At 45.0% G+C, this 21188-nt stretch overlaps 1 protein-coding gene across 2 annotated transcripts in view; it reads right to left on the reverse strand.

Moving 5' to 3' along the window:
- Positions 1 to 21188, reverse strand: part of plxna2 (plexin A2) — a 160339-nt gene that overhangs the window by 62197 nt on the left and 76954 nt on the right. For both annotated transcript variants that reach the window (XM_046395614.1, XM_046395615.1), the window contains exons 5-7: positions 11955 to 12055; positions 3001 to 3124; positions 488 to 641 (exon numbers count right to left, since the gene is read on the reverse strand). In XM_046395614.1, coding sequence (XP_046251570.1) covers positions 488 to 641; positions 3001 to 3124; positions 11955 to 12055 — 379 coding nt within the window. The remainder of the gene's footprint in view (positions 1 to 487; positions 642 to 3000; positions 3125 to 11954; positions 12056 to 21188) is intronic.

Below are 21188 nucleotides of genomic sequence, written 5' to 3' on the forward strand. Positions count from 1 at the left end.
ATGCACCACATCAACTTTCCCCTTGTCCCTTCAACCACATCTTCCACTGACTGACTGAACCCGCATGTTAGACCATTGCCTATTAGCACTATCTGAGGGCAGTAATGTGGTGAGCTGCAGCTCAGCCACAGGCCGGGCGACCTCAGACTGATCTTCCACCAGCTCTAATGGGGCCTGGCCTTGTGCGTAGCACACTTCCCAGCCAGACAACTGACCCTGAATCAGTGGGAGCTCGTCCTGTAAACAGCACCTGCTTAAACGAGGAGCATTGAATCAATAAAGACATTTCAGTAGATCAGCGCAGCATTAATGGAAAGAAAGGGACCAATTGGAATCCTGCTGAGGCTTCGTTTTAATGTGAAAAAGTTCTCAGCTAGTTGCCCTGATCAGATCAGTGAACTGTGAGCATAACAGGTTTGTTTTGGAAGCGCACTCACTCATCAGTCTGCGTGCAGCGGATGGTAGTATGTGCGTGTTTGGTGTGTACCTTGGTCGGTGGGGATGAGCGGGACATCCTTGGCAGCAGGAGACACACAGAGTATCTGGTTGCCATTGACCTGCCCTTCAACCTCCGTCAGGTTGCCAAAGGAGCACGTGATGCCCACTGAAAGGTCTGGAACGTGGCTCACCTTCACCAGCAGCTGTACGAGGGGTGGGGGCACGTGAAAACAATGTTAATATGGTGCAGCAAAGTGGTGGTTGTCTGATGTTTCTACACAGTTTGGGGCCAAAAGCATATATGGTGATACAAAAACCTGATGTGTGATGCCTCAGTAAATGTGGTATTACCAAACAAACCAGGGAAAAAAAATTTGATCGTACATCCATAGTGTTATTTGTGCTCGCATTTTTGGTAAAGATGAGATATGAAAGCAGAGTAGTGGCTCAAATGCAGCAGTGTAATAAGCTCCAAACAGAATGTAAAAAGAACACACTGTTGCTGCTGGCAAAGCTATCCACCCACTTTGCCAAGAAACGATGCTGTGCCTTAAAATGTTATCAACAGCACAATAAGGAAAATAAGGCTCTGCTTGGATCTTAATCTTCCATCTGAGTGCAGAAGATATCACTTCAGAAGCAGATACGGACACTGTGACTCGAGAAGTGGTCAGCGCAAGCTGCGTGAAGCAAGTTGGGAAAAAATGGCCACTTGTGTTTTTGCTTCTTCTTTCACCGTCCCATACAAGGATGCATATCTATATACATGAAACAAAAAGGAGAACCCCACACACACACACAATGTGCAGTACATATGCAATATAACACACACGTACACATGCAGATGCATTTAGAGGCGTTTGAAGTCATTCTCTGGAGAGCAGTGACACTGGGGTTGGAGTGTTCAGCTGCTCTGCCTATAAATAAATGTATTTTGCGCACAGGGTGTGTGAACCAGCTCTCCAGCCAAGAGAGGCAGCCTGGATAATTATCACCATGGCATTTCACAGCCTTGTTCCATTAGCTGTTATTTTTGGGCCATACCGTTTGAAGTTTCTCTTTGTTTTATCTGCCTCTCACTAAACACCGCGGGGCTACTGGGACAGGCGAGGCAGCTGAGCAGCTTAACTGTAGGCCTTTCAAGAGATGCTGACTGTCTCAGTAGCTGACTACACTGCCTCCCTCGTTAGCTGGCTTGCTGTAGTACCCATTGAGAGGATGGTGAATTTGTTCTTTTTTTTTTCTGCTGAGGACCTCTCATCTTCCCTTGTTTTTACTTTGACTATGTTTGTGTTGCTTCACTCTGAGGTGTGTCAGAGAGAACCTTGATTACAGCAATCACAGCAATCAATGTCTTTTGTTCAACGTAGAATTCCCAGAGTAACCTCTCACATTAATTAGCTCTCATCGTTTTGTCAAGACTCACATATACAGATAAACACTCAAAATGCACACAAGCGCTCACGCTCATACAAAGCTGCTACAGAGAGTAAACTTGTCTCGGAGCCTTTGCTCTTTTTGTACTCCCGTCCTCCCTGATGATGGTGGTGGTGAGCGCTTGTGCAGCTTGGCAGCAAAGACCAGCCTAATTGGTGGCAGAGTCTTAATAAAGGTAATTTTATTGTTTTCTCAGTGTTTGTAACGCTCCCAGTGCCCACATGAAGACGCTGTGCTGTCATGGAGGTGACTGTCTGCCCCTGTGGACCTTTCAGTCTGTGTGAATTTTTGGAGAAGGTCCGATGGGTCGAGCCTGTTGCTGGTATGGCTGACGCGAAAACAAGCACAACTGCTCGTGAGCGGTCTGATAAACTGCTGTTTGTAGACTGGAGGGGAGAGAATATTTATCAGAATTTGTTTTTTAATGTTTACCAATCAAATGAGTCACATTTTGAAAAGGTCTGAAGAAGTCTGCAGCAGTTATGGCTGTTATCGTTCCCTTATCAGAGAGATTAGCAGGACTTGGATTGTGAGACCAAAGTGCACAAAAAAGACCCTCTTGTGAACAGTTTAACACATTTGACATAGTTGTCCAAATCTATGCAAGCGAATCTGGATGGATTGAAAAATGTGTTTTAGACAAACTTTAAAGACCCTTTAACAGTGTGGGTATTTAAAGACTTAAAATGTGCCTCCACACGTGTACATGTGCGGCCTTCACCAGAACTTGGACAGGCTTTCACTGCAGCTCTGCGCGTCTGCCTGTTTTCGCTCAGTCCATGTGGAAATGCTGCACTGTACTCAGCTGCACTCGGACAACTTTAACACCTACGCACCCACCCACACAAACATGTCTTGGCACACATATTGATTGCTCTGTACCAAGTGAGCATATGCACGCTGAAACGCCCACGCGGAGCTCTTATGAACCTTTCCATCTAATGTTTATGCATCAACCACAATCAAGACAAGGCAAACTGCGATGTGGGAATCATTTAAAATCTCCTGCCTCTGTACGTGGGTAGTGGATATGTAAATGGGCGATAATTTTTCACTGTAATGTGTGCAAGTAGCGGTTGAGATTGCAGGTTTTTGGTACTTTGTGCATTGTGTGTGTAAACTTACAGGTACGCTGGGCTCTGACACTGCAATGCTGTCTGGGTACACAGTGGCCTTCACACACTGGCTGAGAGAGGCGGCGAAACGATACGGCTCATCTGCACGGTCACAGCGGTTCCTCTGAGAACAACTGGTCAGAGAGGAGAAGGAGGGACAACGAGAGAAAGAGGTTACTGATACACAAATAAAACAAGAAGCCCACCACAGCTGTTATAGCCCTGAGAAAAAATACATTAGATTAGATTGTTACCACAGTTAAAACTAAAGCACAAGTAAAACCACGAATGAATAAATTATATGAAAAGCAGCTGCTGCCAGAGTTGTATTAAGAAAAGAAAATGAAACATGGAGGAAATAATAAAACAATAACAAGAATCGTGACAGAAATGAATACTCGTCTTACAGTACATGCTACACTGTAAACACAATGTGACAATTTAAATTTAAGAAAGACAAACTGCCAGCGGTGTGACAGAACTTAAAACCAAACAACAGATGAAAGGAGAGGGAAAGATGATGATTAAAAATGTCACAAACGCTCATAATCAACATGTTATGTTGTTATGTTGTAAGATGTTAATCGCTCATTTTTGTCTACAGAATATGTGGCAAGAACAACCAAATATATTTCACAAGACTGGCCGTATGAATAGCATGATGAATCAGCTGTACCTGTACCTGATCCACCCCCTTTGTCCTGAGACATCTGGACTGCTCAGCAACTACAGCAGATACTCTGGGCTTCCTCCCTCTATCTCTCTCAGTTTTAGTGCCGTCTTTATTAGTCGCTAAGATTTATTTGTTCTGCGTTGATTGCGGCTGTAAATGTGACATGCTCTAGTGTCTGGCTAAGTTATGTTGTTGTTACCAGGCTGTTTCATTCTTATTTTGCTAAACGTATGGCATAGTGGAGACATAATTTGAAACAGTTTTGCTGTTTTTTGAATTGCTTTTAAAGTTTCAAAAAAACAAAACACTCCTATCATCAATAATGGCTGGCTTCCAGGACATGGAGCTTTAAAATTTTTACAAAATAGGATGGATTGACAATAAACCACAGTAACCAGTGTAATGAATTACACCGCTTTGCCACCATACTAACAAAAACTACCAAACCACAGTGCTAAGTACAACACACCCAAATTATATCCTTCAAATACTGCATAACTTTGGACACATAACTAGTGCAAATTACAAAGTGTTCACTCATAAGAGATCTTAATGGTCAGACAGGGTATCAAGTACCACCGAACGACACCCCCACAATGCACCACATCCCTCATTAAAACTCAGCCGCCTCCTTCTTCTTATTAAAACTGTGTGTTCCCACCAGTCCATTACACGAAAGTCTCTCTCTGTCCTCATCCACCCCAGCAGTAAGTGTCTGGCTAACTGGCTGTCTGGTCACAGTAGCTTTAATTGGACTCCGATGGGTCAGCCGCTGTCTGTGGTGCTGATGTGCCACTACAAGCCCTGTCCATTCTCCCCTGGCTGCTGTCTGAGTGTGTGTGTGTGTGTGTGTGTGTGTGTGTGTTAGAGCCCATATCATGCTTCTTAACCACATACTCTCACCCATACTGACTCTAAGCTACATCTTCATCCACAGCCTCTGTGTGTAATTATGTTGTCAGAAGTTCAAGCCATTTCCAGTGGACTCACATGAAAAGGCACAAGCACACCAGGATTCACACACACACAGAGACAGACACACACTCATATGCACAGTAAACCCCGGGGATTTTAGAGCGCAGGAAAGTGTAGAATTAGTGTAGTAGTGTGAATCCCTCACTGGGTGGGTGGGGGGGGTTTACAGTGGTATAATTTAACATTTCTCTTCCAAAATGATTACCTGTTTCCCACTTTATGACTCTGGAAACTCTCAGCCTCATTTCTACATTTTAAATGTGACATTCTCATTGTTATTCCTGATATGAAATCTCTTGCCTCTTCATTTTACACATGTGACTCCATTACTGCTGCATTTGGCCCTTTCCCTTTTCTCTTTCTCTCCACTCTCTGTCCATGTTCTTTTCCTTTTTCTGTCTTTCACAAGTTGAAATAAGTACACCTTTCTTAGGCAAGGTGTTATTCTGTCTGCAATTTGGTGCCTTTTTTACATTCACAATGCCAGCAGAAAATGACATTTTATATGCTTTCAGGTGTGGGACGAGGCACAGTGTTTTATGCACGTCTCCGAGCTGTATGGGTACAGATGCAAAAACCTGGATGGTCATTAACTGACAAAAGGCAGGCATTGATTTTCCTCAGTGTGTGTGTTTTTTTAAAAATAAAATTCATTTTGGTGGGGTGAAGTGAGATGAGAGCGCAGCAAGGGGGTGGAAGATGGCTGCTGTTGCCATGGTTTCAGGAGATGGCCATTATCTCTGTGTAGTTAGAAGCTGACCCCTTGCCTCTCTCATTAGCTGAAGTGCATGCCACTGAGTGTTGACTAGAATTTTCCCTTCCTCATATTCCCCCTCCGGACCCCCCCTCCCCTAACCCTCCTGTCTGGCCCCGGCCTGTCACTCAGTAGCTTAGCAGATGCTTTGTGTTCCATCACTCACATTCCTGAGGGGTGGGGCCTCACATAAGGTGTTAAAGGAAGTGATACACATTGAAATTCTTTGTCACAAAAATGCCACACACACACACAAATATGCACAAACACTGACACATACATACATGGCTCCATGCACACGCACAGATTGACTGCACAAATGCACACAGTTCATCCAGCTTGTCTCCTGTAATAAGCAGCCCACAGCTCTCCGTCCTCCAGCGACTGCCGGAGGCAGTCGACCTGAGTGTGACGCTCTCTCAGCCCTGTCCATGGTGCTGAATTGGCTGCTTGCATTTCATCATTACGCCATCTACAACTCCACTGCAGAGTGTGCATGTGAGTGGCAGCAATGTTCCACACAGTCACATATGACGAGTGAGAAAACAAACACAACATAGACATAAAAAAAGCAAAGGACATCATTTTATTTTCTCTCGTGGCAGTTTGTGTGGGCTTGGCTGTTGGCTTTGGAGCTGGAGGTGTAAATGAAGCCTTGACACGGTATATGTGACCTTATTTAGTAACCTTTACCTAATGCACAGTGTAATATATTGTGTTGTGTGGCTGCAAAGTACTTTTTACGTTGCAGGAGTGTGAGGGTGACAGAGGCCTCAGGGTCTCTGCTTCTTATTCTGTAGGCATAGACAGGCAATTACAATGTCGTCTCAGCTGCGCCAAGCTTTGATAGACACCCAGATGTATGGATACAACCCCCACCCCCACCCCACGCCCACATAGGCAACGTAGACACAGAGAGTTAATGTATACATTCATGCATCCACATGAACATGCACAGACACATACATGGCAGTAAATCCCTCAAGCATTTATGTACACCTTAACACACACACACACACACACACACATACATCATGGCCTTGACAGCAGAGCAGCAGAGGCAGGCGACAGGGAAAGACAGTCTGTTCTTCTATCACTCCTCCCCAGCCCTTACCAGATCTAAGGACTTCAGTGAAAGTGTGAAGCCCTGTCTGATTGCGGCTCTAGCTGTGAGCGTCGTGTTTAAAAACAGGAGGAGAGAACAGTGGGGGGAGCCATTTTAAAATCACATTCCTTCCCTCACTAGAGACAGACCACAAGATGCCACACAGAGAGGAAGGCCAGAGGAGAGCAAAGATGCTTTGGAGGCAGGGTGGGGGTGTGAAAAGGAACCGGGTGGGAAGATGTAGGTATGGAGAGGACAAGCTAGATGTATACTGAATATTTGATGGTGCTTAACAAAGCTTTACTAGTCTTTAGTGGTAACACATTATGTTAGGGAATCACTGGCATGATTTAATTTGGTTGAATGGTAGCCTCGTCTGAGGACTGAAGAAAGACATGACAATGAAGACATGTTAATGTAAACATGTATGAAGTCTGACTGCACTGGGAGTTAAGCTTCCCAACATGAAAGGAGGAAACATTTGGTGAGCAGTGATGTGCAGGGCTGTGCTGCACTCGGCTGCCGACACACACACACACACACACACACACACGCTACCTTCTCTCTTCAGTATTTTATCCTCATACTGAGTGATTCAGGGCATTTGTTTCTTACAGCTGCATCCCTAAAGTGTGAGAATATCCATTTAAATGCAGACCACAGGAGGTATGAAGTGAAGTGAAGGAGGCATAAAAAAGAAGGAGGCAAAAAGGGAAGAGTTTTCAATTTCAAACCACCACAGAGATAGTAAACTTCACAAGCTTAAGTTGCTGTGTGGGCATGGGCTGATGTATGAGGTCGCACTTTGAAACCCAGAGCTCATGCCAGGGCTCAAACCAGCCACTGCAACTCATAGCGTGTCTCCTGTAGCGACTGATAATGACGCTGCAGGACAACACCAACAGGACGCAGAGCGCAGTATGGCCACAACCCATTCACTTCACCCTCTCATAGATCCAGAAGCTATCGAACTGACACGCGTGCGCACACACATGTATATGGTTTATGGAAGCTGAAGTGTGTCAGTCTCTGTTTAAGATACTAAGGGACGGCAAGAAAAAGGAGGAAGAGTGGGGAGATAAAGAGAGAAAAGGATTTACAAGGAGACCATTGCTCAGTGCTCTGCTTCAGCCTATAGCTTTGCTTGAGTGAAGTGAGCAAACAGAAAAGAGAAAAAGGGAACAAAAGGCAGAGGAAGCAGTTCAGGGTTGAAAGCATCTTAAAAAGAAAACGAAACACTATCTTTTTAGAACCATTAGCTACATTTATATGAATCCTGTCCACTCAAACTGGTGCAATATTTCAGCCATCATGTAGCCAACCTGTACAAGCTCTATGTGCTGGGAATCTATGGAAATATTGATAGGCCTGCATGTTCGTGATCGATATCTCATTAGGCGCAATTGGGAAGATGGATGCAGCTTCGCTCTGACTGCTCACTGTGGCTGTAGCTGATGAGACGGCCATTAGACACACAGTCTGACATTCGCAATAGGCCTAAGCAGCCATTTTCATTGCTGGGCTAATTGTTGATGTCATTGGTAAATTAGAAGAGATTTTATGATCGTTTGCAGCACAGTGAGGAACACGCAGCATAAAGAAACTCTCTAAAGAAACGAGTTGTAGTTATAAAAATAGGCCTGGAGAGTCTGGAGGAAGTAAATGGTAAAGCATCACATCCCTGTATAACAGCATAAACTGCTATTTCCTATCTCAAATTCCCACTTCTTCGTTCTTAAATCGTGGGGTCACATCCCAAAATAAGACTACTCTGTTAGAGAACTGGATCGTTTGACAGCATTTAAGCTAGTAAAAGACAGATTTGAGAAAAGTGGACTGCTGTGCCATTCAGGCTGCTGTGTGGGTTGTTACTGAAACAGATCTGAGCAGTTCAGCCACATGCATGCTGACAGAACAATACAATACAGTATCACAGCGTAGTAGTGATATGTTATTCTGCTCAGAGCAGCCCTCAAATGCTGACTCACTCTCTGTTGGGGCCTGCTACACCAATAGCCCCAAGCTGTCATCCACACAACAAACTAGCACCGATTTTGACATACTGAACAGAATCCCTTCTGCATTTACTACTACTGAAACCTAAAATCGTCACTCACTCAATAAATAGTATTAACTGCTACTACAACTGCTGACCTTGGCTCTGGACCATTTGTCCAGTCTGAGCCCTTGGACAGAAGACAGAATTGCGACTAATCCTGACAAATCGCAACAGAACCTCTCGTCCTCTCCTGGAATTTTGGAGCGAGCTGAGAGGATGAAGGGAGAACAGAGCGACGTGGGACATTTCGAGATGGAAAAGCCTCTTCTGGGCATGATTAGAGAGCTAATCTAGCAGCGGCAAGGAGCAGGCTGAGGGAGAGGGAGGGAGCGAAGCGACAAGAGAGGAAGCGTCACTATAGCTCCATGTTTTTGGATTGTGGTCAGACGAAGGCTGAACTACCCATTCACAGGACTGCGACTGAAGAGTGCTCGAGATGATGAGCTCCCTTTGAGCTGCAATCAAAATGCTGCTCGGTTTTGTGGGCCGATGAGTGTGCAACATCAAACACCCTCTCCCTCACTCATTCTCTTTCCCTCATTCTCTCACCCCCCCACAATTCTTCATGCATTCAGTGGATGCCTAGCAGCTGCTGGTAATTAAAGGACTTTAGAATCTCACACCACAGAGGAAGAAGAAAGAGAGCAGAAAGACAAGGAAGACAGAGACGCCACTCCTGGCCAGCTCACTGCCTCACTCTCCCTCCCTCGCATTCTCTCCTTCCCTCCTTCTCCTCATCATCGCAGACCAAGCTAATACCCTCCTATGTTCCCAATTAGCCACCTTAGGATGCAGCACTTCAATGTGCATACGCGCACAAACATAAAGAAAAAGGGGAGGGGGTACACTGTGGTGAAGGAGAAGAAAAGAGGATGGATATTGTGGATGGCAGCTGTAAAAGGTGGGGGGGTGATCAAAGCGAGGGGTATTTATGTGTGGCAAGCCAACCATCTCTGGAGTGTGGAAGAGCTTATTCCAGGGGAAAGAGTGTCTAAATGGGAGACAGCGCGGCTCGCTGAGAAGAGATGAGCGGCATTGCTTAGATGCTAGCTCTGCTGCAAAGAGGAGTGAGGGACATACGTGCAAATGTGAGGAGGGGGGAGGGGATTCTATAAAATCAACAATGGTTTAGGGATGAGGAACTGGAGAAATGAAGGGAAAAGGGGGCAGTGGTAGTGATCACAGCTGTGGATGGCACCACGGCTGGCAAGAAATTTAATTTTGGGTGTGTGGGATGATGGGAGCTCTTCACCAGAAGGGTGCAGCTGGTTTTCTCCAGCAGTATTCAACAGATTCTTCCTTCTACTCTTGGTTATGTGGTACATTCAAGCTGTCTTCATCCTAACTGAAGCCATTCAGCAAAATCTTTCAGGTTTACATTTATAGTCTAATTTCACTTTGCTTGCCCGTCATTAGTTGCATTTCCATTAAAATCATGTGCAAGTTGTTGAACTTTAGGGTAAACAAGCGCTGACGAACATCAACTATCTCACAAGTAGTTCAACAAGGCTTGACAAGATTACAATATTAATTGAGCACCTGCGATTTCTTTTTATTAAGTGAATCAGTTCATCTTTTCTTCTTCATTGTTTTTATCAGATCCCATCTGGATTTAATCCAGGGACACTGGATGTTATTTACACCCCAGCTTCTTTTATGCATTTTTTTCCTGGGGGAGATGCATATAATTGTAAGTGTCAGAATGCCACAAATGGCTTGTTTACATTGAAAGAAACTCAGTCAGGTACCGTAATGCCAAGGTGTATTGAAAAAAAGTTTCCTTCTGTTTTTAATGCATCTTGTCTTTCTCTTTTCCACCTTGCTGAAGTGTAGAAAGTTTTTTTTGCAATGTTTCATTTTTTTGTTTGATTGTTGGTTCATCATCAGCAGCAGCGAAAAGGGCTAACTATTCTTCATGTAACTTCTTTTCTTCTCTGCGGGTAACTCAGCCAGAGCTGACAGGGGTCCTGCCACACTCGTTGCGGGGTCAGGACGGAGAAAAGGGTATTAGGGCCAGAGACAGGTGGCACGAGGGTCTGCTGTGTTGAGAGAACAGATGGCTGATCTGACGAGAATCAGGAGGGCTGACCTTTTCTCCCCACGGTACAGTACAGCCGTCCACACAAGTGTTAGCGCATGTACACAAAAATCGAACCCATGTGCACACACACACACATTCAGACGCGAGCCCTCACATGCATGCTCGAAAAAGGTATTTACACGCCACACAGTTGTCTCCTCCTCGCTGCTGCTTTCACCATAACAGCTCCAAAACCCATTCACCTTTTAGCATCAACACCTCTCACACGCTGTGGATTCGAATCCCTGCTAACCTGAATTATTCCATTCCCTACCACACCCACACAAAAGCATATGATTAACAGCCTAGCACGGAGACTAATGTTGTGGTAAATGATCTCTGTGTGAAGGCACGCAAACTGCAGAGAACACAGAGCTTTAGCAAGCCCCTCCCGCACCTCTGCAGGCACATGCTGAATTACCTTGTCGCTAGGCAATTATTTGTCCTGTCCCAGCTTTGGAGTGATGTAAATTACTTTAAGTGCACTTTGCAGGGGCTGCCATCACGATAATGATGATTGCGGCTGGGCTCTGACACACACAAATATTCAGCTATACCTTTAGAGAGAGGGGCTGCATTTAGGAGGGGCTTTAAGTGGGGATTTCAAGACATGGCAGCTAAGAAGGCTGATGAGAATATGCATATGCTTAAGAAACAAAGGAGTGTGTTGTATTCATCTTCTGGCCACGATATAACATCTCAATCATTTCATCTACAAAAAAAAAAACAAACAAAAATAAACAATACACATAATAAGTTCTGTTTTTTTTTCTATCTGATTTTTTCCTTTTATGTGGATTTCCAGAAGTTTGTTCTGTTGCAGTAATGTTTCAGCACCAGTAGGTGTCAGTCATGACTTCTGTGCTTATTCGTCCAGCTGTTGGTGTTAGAACGGGAGGTGAGTGCCCCTTAACTTGCTAAAAACATGGATGACAAATATAGTTTGGCTTCAACAGATTTAGTGTCCATTAGTATGCGGAGGCACAACGAGAATGTGCATATGAAAGGTCTGTGCAGGAGAACTGGTCAAATAATGAGTCTTTTCAGGCTGTCTGTCTATCTTTTCAAATTCCAGTCATATATAGACTGACTGGACTCATTTCCTGTTAATATGAAGTCATGTCAGAATAGAACAGCAGTCATTGGCTGAGGCAAATGGCTACGAACCAGCTCTGCAACGCCGAGGTACAGAAAGACAATGTTTCCTCTCCCCACACTCAAACTGATCTGAGATAAGCACTAGGACAAAACCCGCTTGCCTTTCAGAAACTGAGGCCATTTTGGGAGATGTTTAACAAAATCTGTCAGCTTTACTCACATGTTATGCAGCACACACCAGCCACAGTGTGGATCCCCAGAGCTCAGACACTCTCCACAGGTCCCGTACTGTTCACATGACTCGATGGGAACTTGGGTAACCTGAAAGCACATGAAAAGGTCAGGGTCACAGTGCAGCATGATAAACGTTACAAAGAGCTCAAAAAGAAGCCTCTGGGTATGTGTGTGTTTGTGTGTGTGCCCTGAAAGAATGCTCATTCAGTCATACACCAAGAGATGATCGATTAAGTCTTTTCACATGTATTACACAAAACAATCCTTACAAACACTTAAACATGATAATCCCATGTGATAATATGTTATATATGATTCCTCCAACAACATTTACATTTTATGTTGACATGATGTACAGAATGATGGGCCGCATATGTCTGGGTGCACAACTGCTCAGGCAACTGTTGCCTTTAAGCTTAGGCCAAAGAAACAGCAGTGAGCAGGTGGGATCAGTTGGCCAGAGAAAGCTGTTTCTCTGCCATCAATGGGCTCTTGTCTGCACCAGGACATCTGTCCACCAAGGTAGAGTCTGTGAAAACACACCTACTCATGGAGGAGTAGTGACAGGCGCTTTTCTCAAAGGCGTGTGTGCAAGTTCAACTTGATGACAAAAACGTAAAATATGTCATAAAAAAGTAATTATGAAGAATGACAGGGCAGAGTTTATTGGAAAAGTGTAACAGCAGGACAAAAAATATTAACACTGGGGATGTCTTTTTTTCCAGTGTCAACTTCATTAAATAAATAGACGACTGCAGCATAATTGCAGCACAAAACTAATCTAGTGTTTAGTCTAGTGTTGTACTGTAAGTTTGAAAACGTGAACGAATGTGGTAAAATTGGTATTTCAAAGGAAGGAAAACAAGTTGAAAGTGTCAACAGCAAAGAATTTGAATAAGCACTTTCAGCGCAAAGCAAACACTCCACACCCACGAGTCCACACTAATCCCCACAGGGTCCTTGGACTGCAATCATTTGAATGAAGAACAAGCATCTTTGTGCTCAGGTAATCGACATTAAATTTACACAAATAGGGGGCTGAGAATTTACATGTGTGAACAGAACACACTAGAGAAGCATAAGAATCGAGGATGTGTCCTCAGTTAGACCGTGTCTGTGTCTGTCCGTCTGTCTGCCAGACAAAGATCTGCACGACCACATGGCCTTCAGTCTGTTTGTGCAGCCTAGAGGTCTGTGCAGTGTGGAGGTCAACGTGTGTGTGTGTGTGTGTCTTAAAGTGTCCCACGAGGTGGCCACGCTCACACCTGCATCTCACCGTGTCAGCAGGAGTAAACGTACACACACTGCCACATTACACAACACAAACAACACTGCTGCTGGGTAGATGAACAGAGGCACACTGAAAAAGTGCATTTCAGAGTCTGGCACAGATTAATTTTCAGTCCTGTCTGTCTTTCAATTTCCTGGCAATTGCCTTGTTGGATAATGACAGCAGACTCCGACAGTGTGTTCCCTGCTCGACTCCAAACCTCGGGCTCAGATCAATGCCTCATAAGTGGCTCCTCTGCAAAATGTGGGGGAGCGAACGAAAGGTGCAAATAACACCATTTAAGTGTTTTTCGAACCCTGTGCAAATCGCCCACAACTGGGTGATATTAATTGCTGTTAGCACCGTGGTCTGGAATGAACTGTCAGCTAGGAAGAGATAACAGCTGGGTGTCCATCAAAGGCTTTTCTCTTATTACAGTGTATCAAATTAAAAAAAAAATGGCTGACAGCGAAATGTGTAACAAGTTGGAGCCTCCGAAACTGTCAGCTGCTGTGAAAAGCTCTGAGCTATATGAGTTCCAGCCCATATATCTTTTTTCTTTGTTTTGTCTTCACTCCTCAAAAAGCCCAATAACCCTCCACCTGTCTGCTCCGTCCCAAACCCTGCGGCAACAGAAAGACGGGCCCAGGGGGACAAAGAAAGCCATTGACACGGTGGGACGTTGACAGTCTCTGAGCCGTGTGGCAGCTCCGCCATGGACACTCGTGTTAGATTAACCCCCTGTCACCTCAACAAACTCTATTTGTGTGTGTGTGTGTGTGTGTGTCTTGCTTAGCTTCGGGACAAACAGGTGGCATGCTGTAATGAGCTGCAGACGGGGTCACATCAGCAGCAGAAGCTGCAACCGATGACAAACAAGCCCACCAGGAGCGAAACTTGGCTGGGGAAGCAGTTAGACTGTGTATGTATCTCAGAATCCCTCTTCACCCCAAAAAAGCCCATCAGATCCTTCTCAAAACATGTGCAAGACTGGTGAAACTTTATAGTGTAACTTTCACAGAGACCCAGCTCCATGAAAGGGTTACAGTGTGGAGACAGCTGTCAGCAAGGGGTGGGGGGAGTCAGGGAGTAGTGGGGGAGGGAGGCTGGGGTGTCCCTTATGGAGCGGTGTCTGAAGACAGGCAGACACAGCCCGCTGCCAGCTGATACAGCCTGAAACACAAAAAAGGTGTGTGTGTGTGGGGGGGGGGGGTAATATGGAAGAAGGAGGGTGAGGTAAACAGGCGAGCAAAAACACGAAGAAACTGAAAAAGCGCAGAGTAGGACAGAAAGTGTGTTTATCTCTGTGCTGTATATACTGTGTGTGTGTGTGTGTGTGTATTGATGTTTAGAGCAGCATGGGCCAGTAGTGGAGGTGAGGGGAGGGTGTGGGGTGAGGGAGGGTTGTGGGGGGGGAATCACAGCAGCTGTTGCCCAGCACACGCTACAGTCACTCAACACAGCAGGGCTGCACAATGAAGCCCCTTCTCCCACTGTGTGTGTGTGTGTGCGTGTGTGCGCACACACACACGCACAGCGCCGTAACGGATGTGCAGATTGCTGTTCCTGTGTTTTCAGGGAAGACAAAGGAGCGCTGCATGCGATCTGATAGAGCCCCCAACTTTCTCTGCTCTCTGTCTCCGTTTCCCAAGAACACATTCATAGCCACAACTGACCTGAGTTGGACTGAGCGATGCCAGCGAGAGGTGCTGCGGCAAATGAATGCTAATAAAATTCCCACTTCAGATGACCTTAGCGGGGGGTTATTCAACCAGAGGGGCTACAGTGGCAGTGCATACTGGAGCGACCTGAGTGAATGACAGCCGCGGGTTAAAACAACAGTTTCCTCCCTTTCAAAGGCTCATGCTGAATAGGTTTCAGCCTCCATTATTATTGCCAAACCTCCACTAATGTGGTCTGCAGTCTGTTACTGAAACCCACAGCTAAGGATTCTGGCTCTAGTAACGCAGACTTAATGTATCACCGGGCAAGATTTGTAAGCAAAAAAGACACAATTCTTATCCACTAAACAACAGGTGTTGTCTGAGAGAAAAAAGCCTTCTTTTTTTCATGTAACCTAACATGATTTTTTTGTGTAATGAAGTCTTCTAAATTCAAACGGACACCTCTTGCTGCCAACAACATGAGAGCTTTCATTGTGTATTTGTTATAAATAATGCATTTAGCTTATTTTTGTTGAAGCTGAGAACAACAGCTTCAACATCAAAAACCAGAGAGGTGACAGTATTGTCGCAGAGATCGAGAGGTGTGGGCATTGCATAACATAACGTGTTGCTGCCTTTCTAGCATATAAAGAATAAAAGGCCAGAGGATTACATTTTCACTGTACATATTTCACACCGTTATTTCTGGCCACCTGTGAACAGTGACTCCATTTCAGCTCCTCTGCCCTGCTGCATTAACACATAGCCGTGCTTACTGCCCCGGTCTGTGATGGATGGGGGCACAGTGGCACGACAAGAGAAGAAAAAAAGAAAAAGAAAGACTGCAAAGAAACGGGACAAAGGAGGACAGAGAAGGGTGGAAATGGCCCATTGCTTTGTGCTCTGATGAGACCTAGTCTCTGCGGTGCCAGATGTGCCTCGCCACACTGAGCGAGAGAAAAAGCAACAAAAAGAGAAAAATCCCACCATCACCAGTAATGCAGAGGAAGCGATTTTGCAAGCTGTTGCTAAGGCAACAGGCCTGACTCTGACCTTAGGAACTCCCCCACATCCAAGCACCACCGCCCCCCCTTCCCCAACCATTCAAACCTTCAGCACTGTACGGTAAACAGCTGGCACCTCTGGGACTTCCTGCCACCAATATCTCCATTTCAACATGTATAGACACACGCACACACACACACAGGCGACTCCCCGACACCGTATCCATTTTTAATGAAAGTTAGCCAGACTACCACGTCACTGGAACGAGGCACATCGATCATGAACACAATACCCATTCCAGCAGAAAGAGAGAGAGAGAGAGAGGGAGAGGAGGAGGAAAGCATGGAAGGGATCTGTGAGTGTGTGTGTGTGTGTGTTTGAGCAGGTCTAATGACAAAGGCACAAAAGCAGAGCAAATACTTGCTGCTGAATGAATAAAAACCAATTAAATCTCCATGCCCCTGAGACTCTGAGTCCCACAGTGACCCTGCAGCCAGTGTTTCTCGTGTCCAAGCTAACTACACATGGACGGCGGAGTTGTTTCCCTGGACGGCCGCTCTTTCATCCACTCTAGGATTCGCGCTGAGACTCTTCCTAAGGACAGTGGCCAAAGGCTTCTTGTCTCTTTCTTGCTCTCTCCTCTTTTCTTCAACTCACAAACTCCCTCCACTGTAGCCTCCAAACAGAGACAAACAAATCTGTCACCTCATCCAGCTTGTTGACATCCACCCACTGAGAATTGCATTCTTTCACAGCAACAAAAACACTGAACTCTGCATTGAAAGCAATTACTATCTTACCCCTGTGACTCTATTTAACCAGTTTTTTAACCAGATTTTTATGAGCCTACTACCACAAGACTGGGGTCAGTCAGTGGTTCAACCCAGTCATCAATGTCCATCCTATGGCTGGTTGGCCCTGGGACGAGAGGTGACGGGGTCCTGTCGAAGTGTTGCGGCTGGTCCGAGGATTATCAGGCCTCAGGACTCACACCAATTACACCCTGCTTGATTAAGAACCTAACAGGGGCTGCTGGGGGTGTGCAGGTGTTGATCCCTCGGAGGCCTTGAGCTGACAGTGCAAAGACACCACAACAGCTGGAACCTTTGGTGGCGGCTTAAAAGCCACATTCCAAGAGCAAATGTGTAAAAGTAATTAATTACAGCCCCATGTGCACATAATGGCTTCACATAAAAACCCTCCTCATCATGCGCACAGAAAAAAACTACAACCTTTATCCCCTGGAGACGAACTGCTGCTATCTGCTGCTGCGTTCCACGCCGTGAGGAGCTGTTTTTGAAATTCTTGTTTTGTTGTTGTTCTTGATACAGATGTCAGAGGGCTCACTGACAAGATGTTTGAGAGAAACAAGTTTTGGGTAGAAATGCACAATATTGATTTTCCTCTATTTACTGTACATTTATTAAAGAACTGTCTGCAGTACTAATACAGGAGGAGGTTCTGGACAAATGGAAGTCAGGAGAATTCAATAGGAAATACAGTACCAATGTGTGTTAGGGCTTTTTCTGAAGGTCATATTCTTTTACAGGCTGTGGTTTCCTAAATAAATGATTTTAAAGAAGAGGAGATAGCATTCAGAATAGATATTACTCATTGATTTGAAGAGGCTAAAACCTGGGAGGGAGAAATGATTTGGTGTAAAAACGGGAGCTTTTAACCTTTATTGTCACAGCCAGCTCTCTCAGCCCATCCTTTCCTTATTTCTCTCTGCCTATTCATCCACTCAAAGACAAAATACAGAGAGGAACGGGCGCACACACGCACATTTTATTTATTGGATTTGGCCTGAGCTGCTAGATTTGGGTCAATAGAAAACATCAAGACACTGTAGCACCACAAGGCTAAAGGGTGGGTGGGTGGGCTGGTTGGGTGTAGACCCACAGCTACACTAACGCTCAGTCAATTGAGGCTACGGTGGATATCAAGTTATCACAGTTTGATCAAGCACAACTGCTGCTTCCTAATCTCCACGCCAAAAAGCATTGGTCGCCCACCAACGACACCACCTCCACCCCTTTTCAGGGATTTAAGTCCCACCCACACCCCAGCCCATACCCCCTCAGTCCTGGGCAGCTCTGGTAGCCCTGGCAGCTCATCAGAAGTAACAGACTGGTAGGAGAAAAACCGCCAGGCAGGAGAGAAGGGGAGGAGCAGGTCAAGCATGTGCCTTCTGACCGCAGTTTCAACTCCAGAGCTGAGTGGTCATTATGTGTCAATGCTGACCCAGTGACTATAACTATATATTTGAAGTGGTAATAATACAGTTTAATGTTTTTTTTATGGCATTTCTTGTGAAGGACATCTATTGTCGTGGCGTCTGTGGCGGAAATCGTGTGCTAAAGACATGGCCTCTCATAAGGACTATCTGTCTCCACGTGCGTCTGTGGTTAACACTCATGTTTGTCTGTTTCGTTGCTCAGGCTAAGCTCTTCCTCTACTGATTTCAAGTGATGTGCTACTTACCAGGAAGCCACATACAAAAGATCCAACACAGATAACAGATTAAAATCCCTCCTCTCTTGGACATGCATTTAGACACAGAACACACACACACACACCCACACACACACACACACATGCTGCATACAAACATGGGATTGAATTTCAGCATGTTTCCCCCAGACTGATGGCCAGCTGTGGGGATTAAAGACAAAGCGGTGCAGTGAGCAATAAGGAAGGTGGAGGAGGGAGTTGGGACTGTCTCATAAATTGTGTTTGTGTGTGTGTTTAAGTATTACAGAGTAACGGACTAGAGGGAGGAGTCACAGGGGGATGTGAGGCAGCGGAGGGACTGCAAGCATAGAAATAATGGAGTGAAGGAATCGACCAGTGAGGAGGATGAAAAATCCAACCAGTCAATACAGCTAGGAGTGTATCAATTATGTATGGCTTCAATACTCTTTTTGGGCACGGATAGGAAGGGAATAGGTTAGACCAAAAAACGGGTGTGTTTGTGCGTGTTTTGATTGTATGTGTATGTGCTTCGACAGGGCTCTAGTATATACTGCGGAACATTGAATCTCTTACTGCTGACAGCTTTAAAATGCTCCCAAAACTATTCAATAACTTACATCAAAAAATGACATTCATAAAAAAAAGAAAAGCATGAAAAGATTTTTGATTATCAGATGTATTTCTCTTTGTCAGTCCATGACTACATTTTAACCAACATTAATTCTAATTCATCTACAAACCTCAGCAAAATACAACATTCATTCATTCATACTTTTCTTATGCATGACTTAATAGCACAAGCACAGCTAATGATACCTCTGCAGCCTTCACTCCCTTCCAGATCTCGTGTGCACCCTCTTATACAAGGTAAAGATGTTAAGATGGATACTGGTGATATGATCTGAGAGTCCATGGCTCTTTCACTGGACCTTTCTCGCCTTTCTTTTTCACTTATCGGCCCATCTCATCCCCTACCCCCCCTCCTGAACTCCCTCCTCTGCGTGTTCACACTCCTTTGCGGTGGCCTCTTTGCTCAGTAATTCAGTCAGGAGGCTAAAAGGAAGAAATTACATCCATGCTGCCTGACCACTTTGAACTCTCAGCTCCCCTGTACCCTTCTTGCTCGCTGGCAGCTGGTTTAAAGGCCCACACTGACATTTAAGAGATGGAAAAGGAGAGCTGGGAAAGTGACTAAGAGTGTTCTGTAAATGTGCACGCATGAGTGAGTGCATAAGACAGCTAAAAGAAGTGACACACTGACATACCACCATGACACACAGTGTGGTGAATTTTAACATTATTTTAGCAACATCTCAACTGACAATGCTTAAGACTGTAAATAAAAACCTTTTGCATGCCTGCGTATGTTAGTATTGCGCGTATGTGCCATGTATTATACGGGTTGTCTAATGAAGGATTTTTCTGTGGAGATGAATTCATACCTGACGACCTGCCTCAGCCACAATCAGACATCATAACAAACTGGGCACTAATGCTAATGGTATACTTCAAAGCCTAATAGGACTCATTAACATTAGCAGTACATTGGAAGATATTTAGTCACTTCTGGTCAAAAGGCTTAAGTAGTGAAAGGATGGAGGTTGAGTGTGCTTCACCATCACTTGAGGGACATGAATGTATGTATGGAATTCACATAAGTGAGTGTGTTTTAATATGAGTGATACCTTCAGACTACATTAGCAACCTGTTATTGTTAATGCCTTCTTGTCTTTTGCAGTCTCTGTGCATCTCTAGCTCACTCCACGTCTATGGCAGTGTCATAAAGCTCATGAAGTCTGTCTACATAGCTTTCTCACTCATTACTGTATGTATTTATTTAGGTCTTTGCTGTTCTGTGTCCATTCAGCTGATCCTTTTTTGACTGATTTTCTTGTCTGTCAATCTACTTGTCTTAACTTGTTTTTGCCCACCTTCTTATTGTCTGTCCTCTCACTGTAACCTCTTTGTCTTTCCATGTATCTCCAGCCTGTCTGTCTTAGTCCGATGTGTCTGTGTGTCTCTCAGCGGGATCCCAGACTGTCAATGCAGCCAGTAATGAGGTGTATGCTTCAGTCAGCATGTGAGGAGTTAATAAGGAAGCAGCAGAGGCCATCACACATCAACAGGCATGAGTGTGTGTGTGCGTGCGTGTGTTCGGGGAGCCTCCCTGGCACACTTACAGCTGTCTGTCGACCAATGAGGGTATTGATTTGGAGGGGAAGGCGGACAGAAATGAATTCTGATCACAGAGGGACACCATAGTGCATGTCTGAGTGTGTAAGGGTTTTTTTTGTGAGCATGTGTGTGTAAGAGTGTGTGCCTGAGCATGTTTGTTCTCTTTGTCTCAGCGTCTCCCCCAGTGTACATGATGTACATACAAATGAAGGGTTTGGTTACACCCCACTGCTCTCATGGCTGTTGCTTGTGCGTGTGTGTGTGTTTATTTGCATGTGTGTTTGAGCCTAGATGAATGTTAGTCTGTGTGCATGAGGAGCGACAGACAGGGAGGAGGGGCACTGATAACCAGGCTCAGGTGGTGAGGGACACGTCATCTAATCCCAAACTGGGTGTTAGCGCCTATATATGTGTGTGTGTGTCTGTGTGTGAGATGGACATGTTTGCAAGAATGCATGCATGTATGCACATGTGTGCTGTGCATGTTTGTATGTGTATCACATACAAAATTCTCCTGACCTGAGCTTTAGTCATGATGCATTAATGAGAGTCTACAAGTATGACTGAGGCTGAAAGAACTCCTCAGACCCTGTAATAGTGCCTATGATTTAATCTAATTTGATCTCAAAAG

The sequence above is a fragment of the Scatophagus argus genome, chromosome 8 (assembly GCF_020382885.2).
Source record: "Scatophagus argus isolate fScaArg1 chromosome 8, fScaArg1.pri, whole genome shotgun sequence".
Classification (NCBI taxonomy): Eukaryota; Metazoa; Chordata; class Actinopteri; family Scatophagidae; genus Scatophagus; species Scatophagus argus.